The 16159-nt window shown below is 54.9% G+C and overlaps 7 protein-coding genes across 7 annotated transcripts; 3 read left to right on the top strand and 4 right to left on the bottom strand.

Moving 5' to 3' along the window:
- Positions 1–320: 320 nt before the first annotated feature.
- On the bottom strand, positions 321–1259 carry H310_01260 (hypothetical protein; the record flags this gene model as incomplete). The annotated part of the gene is made up of 3 exons (XM_008864321.1): positions 321–636; positions 688–1142; positions 1195–1259. The coding sequence occupies 3 exons, from the start codon at positions 1257–1259 to the stop codon at positions 353–355; spliced, it is 804 nt and encodes a 267-aa protein (XP_008862543.1). The 3' UTR covers positions 321–352.
- A 790-nt stretch (positions 1260–2049) lies between these two features.
- On the top strand, positions 2050–5933 carry H310_01259 (hypothetical protein). Its single transcript, XM_008864320.1, has 2 exons — positions 2050–2318; positions 2388–5933. Exons 1-2 carry the CDS (start codon positions 2074–2076, stop codon positions 5869–5871), a joined length of 3729 nt encoding a protein of 1242 aa, XP_008862542.1. The 5' UTR covers positions 2050–2073; the 3' UTR covers positions 5872–5933.
- Positions 5934–5937: 4 nt separating this feature from the next.
- H310_01258 (O-phosphoseryl-tRNA(Sec) selenium transferase) lies at positions 5938–7907 on the bottom strand (the record flags this gene model as incomplete). The annotated part of the gene is made up of 10 exons (XM_008864319.1): positions 5938–6078; positions 6172–6295; positions 6343–6440; positions 6498–6673; positions 6715–6787; positions 6842–6960; positions 7004–7136; positions 7187–7248; positions 7296–7469; positions 7517–7907. 10 exons carry the CDS (start codon positions 7905–7907, stop codon positions 5938–5940), a joined length of 1491 nt encoding a protein of 496 aa, XP_008862541.1.
- An 82-nt stretch (positions 7908–7989) lies between these two features.
- On the bottom strand, positions 7990–9587 carry H310_01257 (hypothetical protein; the record flags this gene model as incomplete). The annotated part of the gene is made up of 7 exons (XM_008864318.1): positions 7990–8324; positions 8382–8462; positions 8512–8643; positions 8708–8830; positions 8884–9267; positions 9328–9362; positions 9409–9587. 7 exons carry the CDS (start codon positions 9585–9587, stop codon positions 7990–7992), a joined length of 1269 nt encoding a protein of 422 aa, XP_008862540.1.
- Positions 9588–9747: 160 nt separating this feature from the next.
- Positions 9748–10656, bottom strand: H310_01256 (phosphoserine phosphatase SerB). Its single transcript, XM_008864317.1, has 2 exons — positions 10038–10656; positions 9748–9986 (listed from the first exon to the last, which is right to left on the bottom strand). Exons 1-2 carry the CDS (start codon positions 10601–10603, stop codon positions 9803–9805), a joined length of 750 nt encoding a protein of 249 aa, XP_008862539.1. The 5' UTR covers positions 10604–10656; the 3' UTR covers positions 9748–9802.
- Positions 10657–11111: 455 nt separating this feature from the next.
- Positions 11112–14544, top strand: H310_01255 (hypothetical protein; the record flags this gene model as incomplete). Its single annotated transcript, XM_008864316.1, has 13 exons — positions 11112–11159; positions 11212–11562; positions 11614–11820; positions 11872–11986; positions 12033–12258; positions 12303–12476; positions 12517–12597; positions 12647–12718; positions 12765–13213; positions 13273–13477; positions 13530–13712; positions 13819–14188; positions 14237–14544. 12 exons carry the CDS (start codon positions 11112–11114, stop codon positions 14063–14065), a joined length of 2358 nt encoding a protein of 785 aa, XP_008862538.1. The 3' UTR covers positions 14066–14188; positions 14237–14544.
- Positions 14545–14805: 261 nt separating this feature from the next.
- On the top strand, positions 14806–15806 carry H310_01254 (hypothetical protein). The gene has a single exon (XM_008864315.1). The coding sequence runs from the start codon at positions 14891–14893 to the stop codon at positions 15692–15694; it is 804 nt and encodes a 267-aa protein (XP_008862537.1). The 5' UTR covers positions 14806–14890; the 3' UTR covers positions 15695–15806.
- Positions 15807–16159: the final 353 nt, after the last annotated feature.

Below are 16159 nucleotides of genomic sequence, written 5' to 3'. Positions count from 1 at the left end.
CGACTTGCACCTGCCTGTGGCGTCGGTGCTTCCAGACGGGTACGCTGGTGCAAGGCACAGCCCACCGATTGCGAATTCGCACCGGGCATTGTGATGTCATTGTGATTTTACAGGGAAGAGAGCATGACAGCATCGCACACTCTGTTTCAGCTATGATCGTGGAAGTTAGCTGCATTCGTTTCGGAATCAACTCGTGGCGCTTGTCGATGACTATATCTTGCATGTGGTATTCACGTGGATGCACGGTGGCATGCATAGCTCCTACGCAAGCAGGACGAACTGCCGATGTATCTGTCACGGAATCCAAACAAACGCAATGATTCGAAACAAACAGCTCATTCGACGGATCACATTACAGCACGACGCTAAAGTTGTTCCGCTTAGGCCCTGGTCGCAGCACCTTTTCGGGCCACGACCCTGCAACGATGACGGGTTTGTCGAGGAGTTTTTGAAAGCAGTAGAACGCAATCTTTGGGGTTTCTTTCTTTTCTCGAAGAACGAACCCGAGCTGTTGCACGAGCTTTTCGAAATGATCCACCGTCATAAAGGTTGAGTTGGTCAGGCACAAGAGCGGCAGCATAAGGAAAAAGTGACCGCCGTCGTTCAGATGCGTCCACGTGCGTTGCAGCATTTCACCTGCGCGAATTCAGAGTCAGCCACCGTACGTAGGCCGGTGTTCAGCCGCACCTCGTTTTTCTGGCGTGGGCACGCAATTGATGACCATACTCGACACGACCACGTCGAAGCGCCTGGCTAAGTCCAAGTCGAAGAAGTCCATTTGTTGAATCTTCGGGTGTCTCGAAATGAGATCAATCGCGAGGACGTTTAGCCAAGGACACACAACCAACTGGGTGTTGATCGCGCCAACTTCGAGCACTTGCAACTGCGGCATCTTCTTAGCAGGACGCAACTCAAACTTGGTCAAGAGTTGAAAGACCCAGCGACTAGTCTTGAAGAGGTTCGTGGATAAGATGCTCGCATCTTGGTATGCTTCGCGCCCACCCATATCCTTCAACCGGAGTTCTAGTTCTTGAATACGTTGCACGGTGTCTGCATCCTTTTTGCCCTTGATCGCTGTCAAACGTTGCAACTCATGCGTCACACGATGAAATTCCGTCGTCAGCTCCCGCGCACGTCTTCGACTACAGGAATGTCAGACGGTTCCGTTGGAATGCCACGCATGGATGAAGTTACCTCTTCACAGGAGGTGGCCCGATGGGCACCTTCCGCACCTTGGACTTCTTTCCTGCAGAAGGCATGGTTTTATTGGTGGTGCCGTTTCGATCAAGCGTATCCGGCTGTTCCGGATAAAACCTCCCTGGAATCCACATCTCCAGGATATCTCCGAAACCCTCGGCGATCTTCTGCACCCAAGTGCCGAGCACCTTCCTCATGCGGCTCGCAAGAGGACTGACGCTCCGCCGCACGATCACGCATTTTCTAGTGCATGAGTGATGGGATGTTTTGTCGTGTAGGTGCTTTTATGACGCACGCTTTGTATCGAAGGCTTGTGGAATGAGCAAAATATCGTGATCAGGTCCATTGGTGTGATCGTGCGTTCAGTTGAAAAAGCAAATCAAGCACACCCAGGGTTTCCGTTGTACAGGTAGGTAAGTAAGTACACACACCACGAAGCAACTCGAACTCCGCACCTCCCTTAAGAACATGCGTTTGGCTGCACACAACGTGCAGGGCGTGGAAACGCCTTGGCTGCGTTCACACGCCATGTCTGCAGAGATACCGAAGGCTTCATTCCACCGATCCAATCGAAGCTCCTCATCTCTAGCTCACATCAGAAGTCACTTTCTCTTGCCGGGCCAAACTCCTACCATGCTGACAGGTACATGTAGCGATATTCGTCGTTGCCGCCACCGATGCAAGAGTTGAACGGTGATGGAACACCAATTGGGGAATCCATGGAAATCCGGATACGACCTTGTACCTAGGTTTGTATAGTTCGCGATTGTGGAATGGTTCGGTATCCGGATACGCGGCTTGAACTGCTGGGCAAACGGTTTGGTGGTTTGTGGACGTTCATTTTCAATCTTGCGCAGTTCCGCCGACGATTGACGAATGGGCGAAGCAATGGCAGACGAAGTCGCCTCTCCCGCAGTAGAACAAACCCAGGTCGAAGGAGTGGACCCCAGCACTGTTGCCGTCAGTGTGCACGTGCAAAGCCCGAACGGCAAAGACTCCATCTTGCTCGAGATGGTGAGCCCTCTCGACAGTGTCATGTCGCTTCGTCAAATGGTCTCGGAATACCCCGTCTTTGCCCACCACACATCGTACCATTTCGAATTGCAGGTGTCTGAGACTTGGTACGCATCGCTTTCAATACATCGCCAATCCCAATGCTGAACGCGCTGACTCAACGTGGACTGCTCTAGGGTGCCCCTCAATGATTTCGTCGAATTTGGTGAATACACTGCGTTGTTGGATCCGTCGACGACTGAATTCCACACTCGCATTGTGTTGGACCGTTACGACCTTCGCAAAGTACGCGCCCAAGTGAAGCGCCTACGTGACGTTTTGGCGAACCCCCCGATTCCCCAGCAATCGTCCAAAGCCCCTACACCTGTCACCCCGGAAGCAACTCCCGCGAAGGAAAAATCTGCCAAGGAGCAAACTCAAGAACAGCTCGCCAAGCTGAAGGAAATCCATCGAAAGCTCGAAGGCCTTGTTGTGCCCATCACACCTACTCTGTCGGCGTTTTACTCTCCTGTGGCGCTCCAACCTCCTGTCGAATCCAACACGAAAGCCACTGCTTCAAATGCTGCGTCGTCGAAGAAGGGGAAGAAGAAGCAACCCTCTACTCCTGCCACACCTTCCAAAATTAACGACAAGACTCAAGCTGAACTTCCGTCGTCGCTGCCGAAGTGCGTTGAAAGCATCGTCTTGTCTGGGTTCAACCCTCCGCCAGGCCCGCGAAAACTCGCCGGTGACCTTGCTTACTACGAAGTGACGCTGACGGACAAGAAGGTTCTCCACATCACGGCGCACGTGGCGGGCTTTTACGTGAACCGAAGCGTCGGCACCAAGTTTGACCCTCTTCCGGCAGCTGATCACCACCACCTCCTGGTGGACGTGCTTCTCAACGCGTCTTCGACATTTTCCGACCTGTACGCGTCGCTTTTGGCCACGGCCGCGACGTGGGCTTCCGCTGGCGCGACTTCGATCGACGCCATGGTGCAAGCTGGTGCGACGGCGTCGACTGGCGTACCCCAATGGAACACGCAGGTCAAAAACTCGGCGCAACACGAATACGATGCGAACCGCACGCAGGACGAGCTCAGCATCGGCCTGGACGAACGTGGCGTCATCAGGGATTGGAATGAAGAGTACCAATGTGCCCGCGAGCTCCCGAACGAGTCGGTGCGCGACCAGATTGTCCGTGCTCGCGTCTTGTACAAGGTCACGACGGAGTTTATCGAGGCTGCGACCGTCGGTGCTGTCGCAATTGTAGACGGATCGATTCCCCCGATCAACCCTATGGATGACGAAAACGCGTGGGTGTACGTGTACAACCAGATCTTTTTTTCCCGCGCCGTGGAGGGCCAGAAGCACGTGCACGACGACACGGAGGCCTCGCACGAGAACGCGTACTCGAGCGCCAACCACGACCTTCAAGGCGTCCGCGCGTACAACGCTGTCGACGTCGCTGGCCTCCACACGTTGGCCACGGTAGTCGTCGACTACCTCGGCATGCGCATTGTGGGCCAAAGCATCATTCCCGGCATTCTTCAAGGCGAAGCTGCGTCCAAGTTGATCTATGGTTCTGTGGACAGCGGGGCCACCATTGTGGCCCAAGACGACATGCACGTCAAGATGCAAAAGGCCGGCGATGTGCTCTTGCTTGCGGACCGCGCCATTTCGGCTGACACGTCGTTGGTCGGGCCTGTGGAAGCCAAGGGCATTTTGGGTGCCGACAACCGCCAGTACATTTTGGACTTAGTACGCATCACGCCGAAGGATTACCATTACTACTTTGGCCACGAAGAGGGAGACCAAAAGGACTTCGGCGTGACCGCCAAGACCCGCCAGGAATTGGACAGTGCTGACGCCGGCAAGTACACGGCACTATTGCGTCCCGAACTCATTCAACTCTTCGCTCGATACAAGACGAACAAAGACAAAACGGACGCCATCGCGAACGAAGATACCAAGACTCCAGCGACGGATACCGCGCCCTCGGTGGAAACAAAGTCGGAGGAATCGACTTCGGCGGAGAAGGAGGCCGAGTCTGTTGCGAAGTCGTCGGCCATCACGTTGCGATTCAACGCTAACGTGTTCATGTCATACCCGGCTTCGACCGACGCGGAGGAAGCTGCCGCGGACGAAGCACTTGCCAAGGAAGCAGCAAAGTACCTCCAGACTTTGGTCATCCCCGCCTTTGTCGCGGATCTCCGACGAGGCGCAATGTACCCTGCGGACGGCAATGCCCTCACTGATATGATGCATGCATGTGGTATCAACATGCGATACCTTGGACGTGTCGCGGCCCTGGCAGCTGCGTTCGAGCCCAATGTGTCAAAGTTTGTGGTGGAATTGTTGGAGGTTGAAATGATTGCCCGCTCGCTCAAGCACATTGTGTCGGCATTGTTCGCGGCCCAGCCTGACTTGCGCAGCACCCCTGGTCTTTTGCTGGTCGAAGTACTCAACGCGCTCTTGGGCTCTTCGCGCAAGGTGGCGGGATCCACTGCACCATCGACCGAGATGCTTGGACTGGACAAGCTCAGCTTGACCCCATCGGTGCAGCAACAGCTCACTCCCGCGACGCTTTGGCCCCGCATCAAGGAAGACGTGGCCCGCCGATTCGGGTACACACTGCGTCTGTGGCCTGGTGCTGCCAAACAACGCAGTGCCAAGGCCGACGCTGCCTCTGCAGCGCCTCGCGTGCACAAGTCCGTCCTCTTGCGTCGCGTGTGCCAACGATTGGGTTGGCAAGTGGCCAGCGTCGATTATGACTTTGACGCGGACGCCCCTTTCGATGTGGCCCATGTTACTGGCATGCAGCCTGTGGTCAAACACTCGCTTCCAGCGCATCCATTTGGACACGCCGCGACCCTGCTCGAACGTGCCCGATTCCTCGTCAGCCAAGGCGTCCTCGGCCCTGCTTATGAAATGCTCCAGGATGCATCGTCGCTTTTGTTCCAAGTGTGCGGTGGCGCCCATGAAGATGCTGCCCTCATCCTTGCGTCCACTGCGACCGCCTTGTACCATGCCGGCGATGTGACTGGAGCGATTTCGTCGCAACGCCGGGCGCTAGGGTTGTACACCCAACTCAAGGGCCTCGATTACTACGACACAGCTTTCGCTCATGCGAACTTGGCCCTGTACCTGCATGCGAACGCGAACACGGCTGAAGCAGTCGGCCACCTCAAACGCGCCATCTACTTGTTGGAATTGGCGGCTGGGCCGCACTTTCCAGAAACGAGTGTCTTGTACTATAAACTCGGTATGATGTGCCAGGACGTGGGCCACGTCGCACTGGCGTTGGTGTGCCACCGTGAAGCGCTTCGTCGCGGCGAGTTGGACCGCCACCAAGCTGGATTGTGCTTGCATGCGATGGCCATGGCGTGTGCGTTGGCTGGTGGGTTCCGCGAAGCTCTATCCTACGAGAAGAAGGCCCTTGGATTGTACCAAGAAGTTGTGGGCGACGAAGATCCCCGCGTGGTCGAGAGCCTCAAGTACATTGAACTCTTCACGGCCAAGGCGGTGGAAGGCGCCAAGGGCCGCCAAGAAATCGACGCTGTTGCTGCCGCCGATGCGATGGCAAATGCGTTGGCCGAAGAATGGGACGTTGAAATCCGCGAAGCGGAGAAAAAGCGACAGGGAAGCAACAAGAAAAAGTCGAAGAAGCAAGCAGCATAGGGTATCTCGCTTGTGCAACCAACCTTATAGAGAAATGAAGAATATATCCAACTGTGCAAAACGACGTCAATGGAACGTGTCGTCGTTCGAGTCGTCGAGTGCCATGGCGCTGTCGGGAGGCGACGGAGGCAATTCACGCTGTCTTGGCAATGTCTTGTGAAATTCAACGAGGGTTTTGCGGAGGCGAGCTGCAAACGTGTCGATATCCTACCCAACGTTGCCGTGACGCAGTGCAATGAGCTTGGCACACAAACATGGGCTCTCCATGACGTTGAAAGTAGATGACAAGAGTCGACGTACAGCTTTCGTCATGCCAATTGCACATGCGGCCGTCAAGTACGGCGATGGATACGACGCGACATGGGCTCCAAACCCAACAAACTCGTGACCTGCCATCGTCTTGATGTCGGTAGTTGAGACGACTCTATCGCCATGCAACGACTCAACTCGAATAGTGGCAAGTGCAAGTACCTCGTGCCAGACACGCCGCGGGAAAACAGCATCGAGCCGAGGAACGTCGTGGCTTCGGGGGATGGGACGCCGTGCTGCAGTGTCATGCCAAAAGAAATCTACCCGTGGCAGAGACAGTCTCAAGTCGTTGCCATCGCGTAAACGTCGAATCGTACGTCGTTGTGAGGAGTGTGCAGCACCCGCTCGCCACACGCTTCGGCCACTTGAGCCAGCTGGTCCTTGAAATACGGCACAAGAGCTTTACGGTCCGCCAACAGGGTCATATATCCGTTCCTTCCCAAGTGGAGCATTGTCATGAACAAGTCCAGCAACGGGGCGTTGCTGGCGCGTCCTGTCGCGACGTGAGGGATCGCCGTGGATCGTCCAATGTACCCGGATACGCCTTTCCAATGTCGTGGATCAGCTCTGCGTCTGGGCCACACAGGATGGATCCGCCCACAGGCACCTACCGAGTCACTCGACTCTGAGTGCATCGCGTACTCTAACGAGATGGCAGTACCAGAAAGTTCTTGTCTGTGCTTTGGACGCACGCATCGACGCGCCCGGTTCGCATGGCTTGGTTGACCAAGTGGGTACATTTGGACGACTGCACGCCGTACGCATTGTTGATCACGTGGCCTGTCGGTGGCATGGGACACCACACCAAGGAATAATGGCATACCAACGTCATGACGTTGACAGATCTGGGCTATTTCGTCCACACGATCGTACCCCCGCGGCGCAAAGCAACTGGTCGTGGACAAAACACACAGAATGTTGTCCGCGCCGAGTTCATTGATCTTGGCTTCCAAGGCCTAGAGAAAATTGCGCTCCTGAACGAGACTCGTACGCTGCATTTGGAAACCTCCAGGTCGGTGCGCAACTCGTCGCCGACCAAAACGTTTTCGACAACGACAGGTTCCAGTCCTACGAGAACGTTGCGCGAACTTTGCTGCTACAACGAGATTATATACCTGCAGTGACCATAGCCTTGAAGCATGACTTTTGATCAATGCGAGGCCATAAGACATAGCGCTTTGTAGAGTGCCCCGTATTGCGTGCATTGAGTTGTAGGGTGAGGAGCACAAGCATCATGGCCATGCCGGTAGCGACCGGTAGCACGATCGCGCACTTTGCATTCTTGATGCCTGTCCATGAGAGCTAGAGCACTCGGAACCTGCACGCAATAACGCACCTGCGACATGGAGCATGTCCTTGACGAGCAGGTTGGTGATTTGCACCATCAAGGACGACCCAGCCGCCTTGGGTTGAATGGCACAGATGTCGCCAGATCGGCCAACGCCATGGGCCAAGTGAAAGCATCGATTCGCAACAAGCGAGCTCGCCACTCGAGCTTCGCGCTCGCCTGCTCCGACGTTGTGTGTAAAGTTGTTGCTGTCCATTTGGGCCAGTTCGTGCAGCAGCAGTTGGATCGCCAGGTCGTCCCAGCCGTGTTCCGGCAGCCTTCTATGCGCCAGAAGCGATGTTATTTGCTTCTCTCGTGATTTGAGGGCCTCGTTGCCTTGGCGGACGTATGCCACGTCCACCAACTTGGCCGCGAGCTCTTGGTTCACGGCGCTGTGCATGTCGTGCGTCTCGGCTTTCAGGCCTACTTCCCCATCTGGCAACAATGATTGGGTGATAACGGACCAATCAGATCAGTCAAGCTCAAAATGAGTTTTCTGCTTTATGGTCGTCGCCGTCTTCGCATCGACGCGCGAGGGCAAGTCGGAGGACGGCGAGGAGCGAGCCCCCGCCTCCAGTCTCCATCCGTTTGGACGAGACAATATAGCGGACGAATCGAGTAATGGTGACGGCAGCTTGATGTCGAATCTTGCCCCCGAGAGAGTTTGGAATGACGTCGGTTGAGATGATCGAAGCGAACGAGCCATCGTCGTAGCGGCTCACGAGCAACTCTGAGTTATTTGCGTGAATCTTGCCCACGTTCTCCATGACGAGTCGAAGGCAGAGCAAGATATCCATCAAGGCATTGTTTCGAGCATCTGCACGTGCCGCGCATGATTACTCGGAGAGGATGTCATCATGCTGATCGAACCCACCAGATTCATCGCTGATATCGTCCAGCACGCGGGTGCTGAGATGCAGCAGTCCTTCTCCTTTGGCCACTTCTTGCAATCGGGCTGGGAATGATACCGTCAAGAGATCGTCCGCCAAAACAGAACACTGTACCATCCCAGAATACACACAAGAGCACGACCTGGCCGCCCCATCGCTGAATAAGCAAGTTGTCTTCATGTGCGCGCATGACGTCGGCACACACTTCGACGCCTCCTCGCTCCGCCATGACACTGACGAACTGTCCTAGATAGCAACAACAACATGTCCGTGGTGTGGGTGGAAAGCCTGCCATCGTCACGGAGCTCACGGTGCTTGGTAAAGAGATTCGCCAGGTCCTGGGCCCCCCACAAGGCCATCGACGCATTCGCGCACAACTTCGACATTGCGCGAAGAACCAAATGTACGTACGTGTATGTAGTTGCCACCACTCCTGTGATCATGCCAGGGCAATCAAACCACATTGGGACGCATGGAAGCACATACCTTGCAAAAGTGTCTCGGCGGGCTTGTTGAGTTCGTGCATGAGGATGCAACTGGCAGCTCGGGTGCCCCATTGCTGCATGTTGACGTCGCTTGCAAACGTTTCCATGCGCTTGAGCACGATGTCGACCAAATCGGATACGATCTCGGAGCTGTGCATTGCGTTGTGGTCGCAAACATCGTCGTCGCTATCGTCGGAGGAGGCACTCCACTTGTCGTCGTGAGCTGGCGAGTCTTCTGACTGGCGGCGCTTTTCCATGATGCGCACGATGGCCGCGGTGGCATATGACGCGACGTTGACGTGCTGCGGGTATTGCTGGATCAAGCAAAGAAGCGCTCGAAAGCCTGAGCGTTGGGCGGCAAACACAACGTCATGTACGTCCATGTCTCCTCAACAAGTTGACTGGCATGTAAGGAGTGGAGGGAAGACGTGGAAGCTGCACTTACCGGATTCAATCACACGAAGGACGTCAGACGCCTCGCTACAGAAACGGCCTAAGTCAATCGTCGAGATGTGAACTCCACGACCTGACGATGGAGTCGCTGCCGTCGCGAGTCGACGCTCGCAGCTGGACAAAGTACGCTTGGACTGTGCCATGGACTGGCGGTGGCACGATGTCGTACACAATGGGACTTGCAGGAGTGACTTTGTGCACGGACACATCTGGAATGTCAAGCGTGTGCATAGTGTACGTTCCTGGGGGCATGTTTGTGGTCGAGGATGAAACACTTCTGCACGAAAACAGATCGAGCGAGTAGGAGACATCGCCCGACTCGTCTGCCCACGTGCATCGCATGCTCCATGCTTTGGAAGTTTGGACACACTGCAGCGTCGGCGCCTGCAACGCCGCCATAGCAAGAAACGCCTTTTGAAACTGTCAAAATTGTCGTGGATTATGACAAATTCACGGTGCAGGATGACTCAAGGGAGAGCTTGGGTCAGCTCGGCAAAGTCCTTGACGAACCAGTCTGCGTTTTTCTTCACAACATCGCGCTCCACGACCCCGCCGAATCCAACGAAGAGATCCGCGGGTGGCTTGGCTTGCATGTCGGTGACTCCGTCGCCCACCATGACGACAGTCTTGTACCCATGCGCCTTCTTCAACCTACAACATTGACTTGAGTGGAGAGATAACTTTAGCGCGCTTGTGTCGTACATTTCCAACACGCGCGGCTTCCCGCCGTCTCGAGATGTCATCTCGGTGTCATCAAAACCGGCGTAGTATCCGTTCGCGTCGAAGTGGATCGTATTCGCAAAGACGTTGGTGGATGGGACGTGCAGTCGGTCGGCAATCGGGGCGATCATGAGGCGAAAGCCACCCGAGACAAAGTAAACGTGGATGTTGCGCGCATGAAGTCCACTGATCAAACTTTCAATGCCAGGCGTGAGCTGCGGTGGATGGACGCGCAGGCAATCGGCAATGTCCTTTCTTGACGGTTTAATGATGTCTAGACGCGCCGCAAGAGCATCTTCGAACTTCACGCCTCCGTTCATGGCCTTTGTCGTCCAAGCTGCGACGCGTTGCCCTTGACCGCAATGCGCTGCCAGGACATCGATCCCCTCCTCGCTGCACACGGTGCTGTCCACGTCAAAGCACACTGCTTGGGCGGATTTCCAAATCGCCGCCGCAGAGCTCGAGTATCTGTGCTGCTTGAGATTATCCTTGGACATACCCTTCCACAGCACCGTTGTTAGCTTCATTCGGGGGAAGAGATGCGCCATGGGCGGTGAAACGACTTGGAAACGATGGAACTGCCATCGCACGCCACCATCCCGATCCGTTGAGCCACATAATTTTTCTTGGGGAATTCTACAATATCTCACCAAAGTGTTTATGCGCAAAACGGTTTGGTGGGTATATTTGTTGTCATCCTTGGAGTGGATACAATATACTTCGTCAATGTATGTTGGATGCTTGGTCAAGTTGGGAGACAAGTACGGTGAAGTAGTAACTCGAAGCCATGGTGCGCCAATGATTCCTTCACAAACGCAGTATGTAAAGGCGGCGATAGCAGTTCCATGGGGAACCGCTTCTAGTCATCCGCCCATCGTCTCGCGGAGTAGTCCTGCTGCCCGGCACAATACTTCACTTGCGCTCCTTGTTCAACCCTTGTTTGACCGAGTGCCATCCATAGCACTATTTTGATCGCATCCAGATAATTTGAATCAACTTGATGTTTGGTGGTGCAAACATTCAATTCTCGTTTGTTCCAACGTGGTGTCGTCGATGATGGCACAGGAGTTCTCCCGCCTCCCAACCAACGTGAAACCCATCAAGGTGCGCTCCCGGTGCTGCCTGCATGCTCATCAAGACTTATGCGATGTCCTAGTACACATTGCATTACGATGTCATCGACCTGACGCGATATCGCTTCGAAGGCCGCGAAGAAGTGTTGATCTCCGTGAACGCGGACACCAACACGATCACGTGTCATGCGATTGAACTATGGGTCCATTCTGTGAAGGTGGTGCGTGAGGATGGCACTGCCGTCACGTGCTTGGAAACACGGTTCATCGAGGAGGACCAGACCATCACGTTTATCTTGGCCGAAACATTGACTGGTGGCACAACCGCGTCGATTCACCTGTCCTTTTCGGGGCTTCTCAACGACGCTTTGCGTGGGTTCTATCGCAGCGAATACGTGCATGAAGGCACGAAGCGCATCATGGCAGCGTCGCAAGTACGTCCATCCAGTCGTGTGACGCCTCTTTGTCTTGACACTTGTGTGTAGTTTCAAGCGTGCGATGCCCGTCGAGCGTTCGTTTGCTGGGACGAGCCCGCCATCAAAGCCAAGTTTGAAATCTCTATGACGACCCCCGCGCACCTTACCGCAGTCTCCAACATGCACGTGCTGTCCACGTCAGTGCGACCGTCCACGGCCAGCGGGCCCGAGAAAGTGTGGCGCTTTGCTGAAACACCCATTATGTCGACGTATTTGGTACCTCTTTGCATGGCAACGACAGTTGTGCAGCGGACATATGTGTGGTAGGTGGCACTTGTGGTCGGCGAATTCGACGTCGTGTCCGACTTCACGGCCGAAGGCGTGCTAGTCAACATTTACACGCCACTGGGCAAGGGGGCGCAAGGGGAATTTGCTCTGCACGGTACTGTTTCGACGATCGCAAGTCAAGATGACCCACGTTCATGCAGTGGCGACCCGGTCGCTGTCGTTTTTCACCAACGCGTTTGGATTGGCGTACCCGTTAAAGAAGCTCGACAACTTGGCGATCCCAGACTTTGCCTCTGGGGCGATGGAAAACTGGGGCTGCGTGTTGTATCGCGAGACATCGTTGTTGATCGAGCCGGGGAAGAGCAGCAAGGCGAAGCGCACCCTGGTGGCTCTCACCGTCGCGCATGAACTGGCCCATCAATGGTCGTCGATCGTGCTTGGTGAATCACATCCTGACGCGATGCATGTAGATTTGGCAACTTGGTCACGATGGAGTGGTGGACCGGCCTTTGGTTGAACGAAGGATTTGCCCATTTCATGGAGTACGACGCAGTCGACCACATCTTTCCCGAGTGGAAGATGTGGGAAAACTTTGTGCAAGAAGTCACGCTTGACTCGGCCTTCCGCGAAGACGCGTTGCTCAGGTACACCGGTCAAACGATTGCGTTTCCAACTGTTGTCTAGCTCGCACATGATTGAAGTGGACGTGAACCACCCGGACGAAGCGGACGAAATTTTTGATGCGATTTCGTACTGCAAAGGCACGTGCGTGCTCTCTACAACGCACTGATGGGATGATCACGGCAGGCGCAAGCGTCATCCGCATGCTGTGCGAATACCTCGGCAAGGACGTGTTTTATCGTGGCATCCAACTCTACTTGAAAAAGTATGGACTCGAACGCCTAGTACTCATACTCAGGCACGGGGTGCAGGTTCATCTACAGCAATGCGGTGACGGTGGACTTGTGGCATGCACTTGAAGAAGCGTCGTCGTTGCCGCTCTCTGACATGATGAACTCATGGACCAAGCAAACCGGGTTCCCTGTCGTGACCCTGCGCCGCACTGCCGACGGATTTCAGTTGGCTCAAACTCGGTTTTTCTCGGACGCGTCCGTGGTCGACGCGGACGACTCCCGGTGGGACCTCCCACTGACTGGACTGGTCGATCGAGGCCATGGCCCCGAACTCAAGCGTCTGGGCATCTGGTCTGCCAAGGATCGCCCCCACCGCAACGCTGCATGTGAAATCCACGCCCCGCAGACGGTCGTGTCCAAGATCCCCACCGACAGCCCATGGGTCAAGCTCAACTGCCTCCAGCAAGGATTCTTCATTGACAACTACGATGCTGACGGGTGGTACCAGCTACAGCACCCCTGCAAAGGTTTGTTTCGCCACACACACGTCGTCTCCATCGATGTTACGAATTGTTTGCACGAGTAGACCTGGTGCTCAGCGACGTGGATCGCATGTGTCTTTTGGACAATGCGTTTGTCCTCACCCGTGCTGGCAAGTTGGACGTCGCGAGCGCTCTCAACTTTAGTCGTGCGTTTGCCAACGACCCCAGCTACCTCATCTGGAAGTCTTTGTCGACCCATTTGACGTTCTACGGCCAATTGATCCGTAAAGACGCCGCCGCCTCCTCCAAGTACAGCCCATCCCTTGATGTCGACTCCGTCCTGATGGTGGATGCGTGGTAGGTTGCAAGCGTACGTGCGCCAATTTTACGCCGTGCCTTTGGCGCGGTTGGGCTGGTTCACGCAAGACTCGGACGAAGAGTCGACAGCATTCTTCCGCAGCGAAGTCATTCGCATGCTGGGCACGGCCAAGGACTCTGGTGTGCACTCTTCCCATGCCCTGCCCTCGTCTAACCCCGGTCGTCTGTTTCGTAGGTGTGTTGGAAGAGGCAGTGGTTCACTTCCGCACCCTTGTCACCGACCCTGAGTACCATGTCCCCGCATCTGACGGCGACTCAACCAGACTGTGTAGTGCGTCTCGTGTGACGTCTGACCTGCGTGCAGTGATCTTTCGAGTTGCCGCCACGCATTTGCAAGAAGCAGCGTACGAGCAATTGCGCGCGCTGCACGAATCGTCCAATTCTCCCGAAGTCAAGAACGATTGCTTGGGCGGCCTTGGGGCGATCCAGTCCAAGTGGAAAGACACCCTCGAGTGGGCATTGAGCGGCAAGGTGAGGCCTTGTTCAGTCGACAGCTTGTTCGTGGACGATCCTTTCTAGGTGCGTGCGCAAGACATCCAGTACGCGTTTGCTGGTATTGCGCGGGCGGGCGGCGCCGAGTTCACGTGGAAGTATATCCAAGAGAACTGGGATCGCTTGAACGACAAGTACATTCCAAGCAAGGTAACCACTCGATCGAATGCCGAAGGCGCATGTCATGTCTGTGCGTAGGTGGGTTCGCTCGTGTGTTTGACGATTGGATTTTTCCAATCGGAAGAGAAAGCGATCGAAGCAGAAACTTTCCTTCATGACAAGAAGACATCCGCCTACAAGCGTCGCTTGGACACGACGTTGGAAAACATCCGCACCAAGGCGGCCTGCTATCGCCGCGACGCGCCTCAGCTCGTCAAGTGGCTGAACAACGCGACCGCCTAGGGTCGTTCGTTTGGCTTCGTCGTTCCATTGTTCGCATTGTACAACGTGATTCGACTTTGCTTTGACTCATGTGAGATGGAACAACGTAATAGTGACGGACCCTCTGCACAAGTCACCCAACGCTCAAACGGGCCAAAATGTCTCAACATGTTGGCCCTGGTAGGACGTTCTTTCCGGAAATGCCCTTCGAAAACGACTCGACACGGTTGTACTACCTGGTTTGTCAAACGGGGGGCAGGGCGGTGGTCGTGGCCTTCGTGTAGAAGAGGCCGCAAAGGCGGCGCGGCCGTCGCGAGGGCGCATGTCCCATGTGCGACTCCAAACAACTCAGGATGGCAAGTCTCGCCGGAATAAATAAAATACTGCACGGTGATTGGTTCGCTCGTAAAACGCGAGAAGTCACATTTACGACTTTATCCAGCCGGTCGGTGGTTGAAGAAGTGGCTGCGCATGGACGTCGTGAGGGTGCATCAAGTCATGGCCGACGTGGACTTGATCAAGAGAGCCACCGACGCGAAGATGGCCCTGGTGAAGAAAGTTAAAAGGCGCGTTCAAAGCAAGCTCAACCAGCGACGCTACCGTGCCGACCAAAAGGCGTTGACGGACCGCCTGGAACAGGCCGTCTTACATCTGCACAACGATGTGGCCCGCATGGAGGGGCGCGCGGAAACGATACGACTGGCCGTTTCCCACACCCTTCGAACGTTTGATCACGAGTGCAAGCTCAGCACAGAGTACTTTCGTCTTTTTGATCAAGGATATGACCTGGACCCGACGTCGACGCGGCACCAGAGTCAGTTTGCCTATTTGACCAACGCAATGAGTCAAGACCTCGTTATCATGGGCAAAGTCGGGCGTGACAAACTCTTTGAGCAGTGGGTGCTCTACATGAGCACGTTCGAAGCGTTTTCGATGGAGCTCCACAACGTGCAATTGGTATCCTTGACGCCCACTGCCACTGTCCACATCGAAACGACGCTGCACTTGCGAATGTCGCGCAAGTCGATATCGTTGTTGTTTCCGCACCTCCTGGACAACGAGCCCCTCGTCCAACGTCTAATTGGAAAGGTGATGCACTTACCAGCCCAACAACGCTTCATCTTCGACAGCAATGGTGTCGTCCAAGAACTTGGCACGCATGCGAACACGGCATGTGCGTTGATGACTCTCCTCGGCAGCGTGGATGATACGCTGACAGTCATCGCGGATTTTCAGTTGACCGAAGCAGCCGAGCTTGTCTCGCGTGCAGGGTAACCTGTCCTCGCCCCAGACGACAGTGATCGAATTAAGATACACGGTGGATGTTATGGATGAGCTTCCAGACATTTGAGTCGTCGTTGTTGAACCAAAGTGAATCCTCGGCTCGGGAGAATCGCGACCTCATTTTTGAGAAACGTGGCGCAATTTTGCTCACACGTTTGATGCAAGCTTGGTTTGCGTCGCTTCAGCCATCTGATACATGTCAAGGTCCCGAACTTGCACGCGGGTATAAATTTTCAAAGTTTTTTTGTTTGTGCATGACGTTGATCGAGCACGAAGATCTAACTGGTGGGTTCCAACAGGATGGACAACAAGAATGTCAATACTATCGTAAAACTGGGGCCAGAATCGCTGCAATCTCTCACAGTCGAATGAGGTGGTGAAACTCAATCCAATTTCGACGTATCATGTTAATGATGTGATCTAGGAGTTGTCAACTGTTCATAAAATTAAACAACT

This window comes from Aphanomyces invadans (assembly GCF_000520115.1).
Source record: "Aphanomyces invadans strain NJM9701 unplaced genomic scaffold supercont1.2, whole genome shotgun sequence".
In the NCBI taxonomy this organism is placed as follows: Eukaryota; Oomycota; class Saprolegniomycetes; order Saprolegniales; family Verrucalvaceae; genus Aphanomyces; species Aphanomyces invadans.
This window is presented reverse-complemented; position numbering and strand designations above follow the sequence as displayed.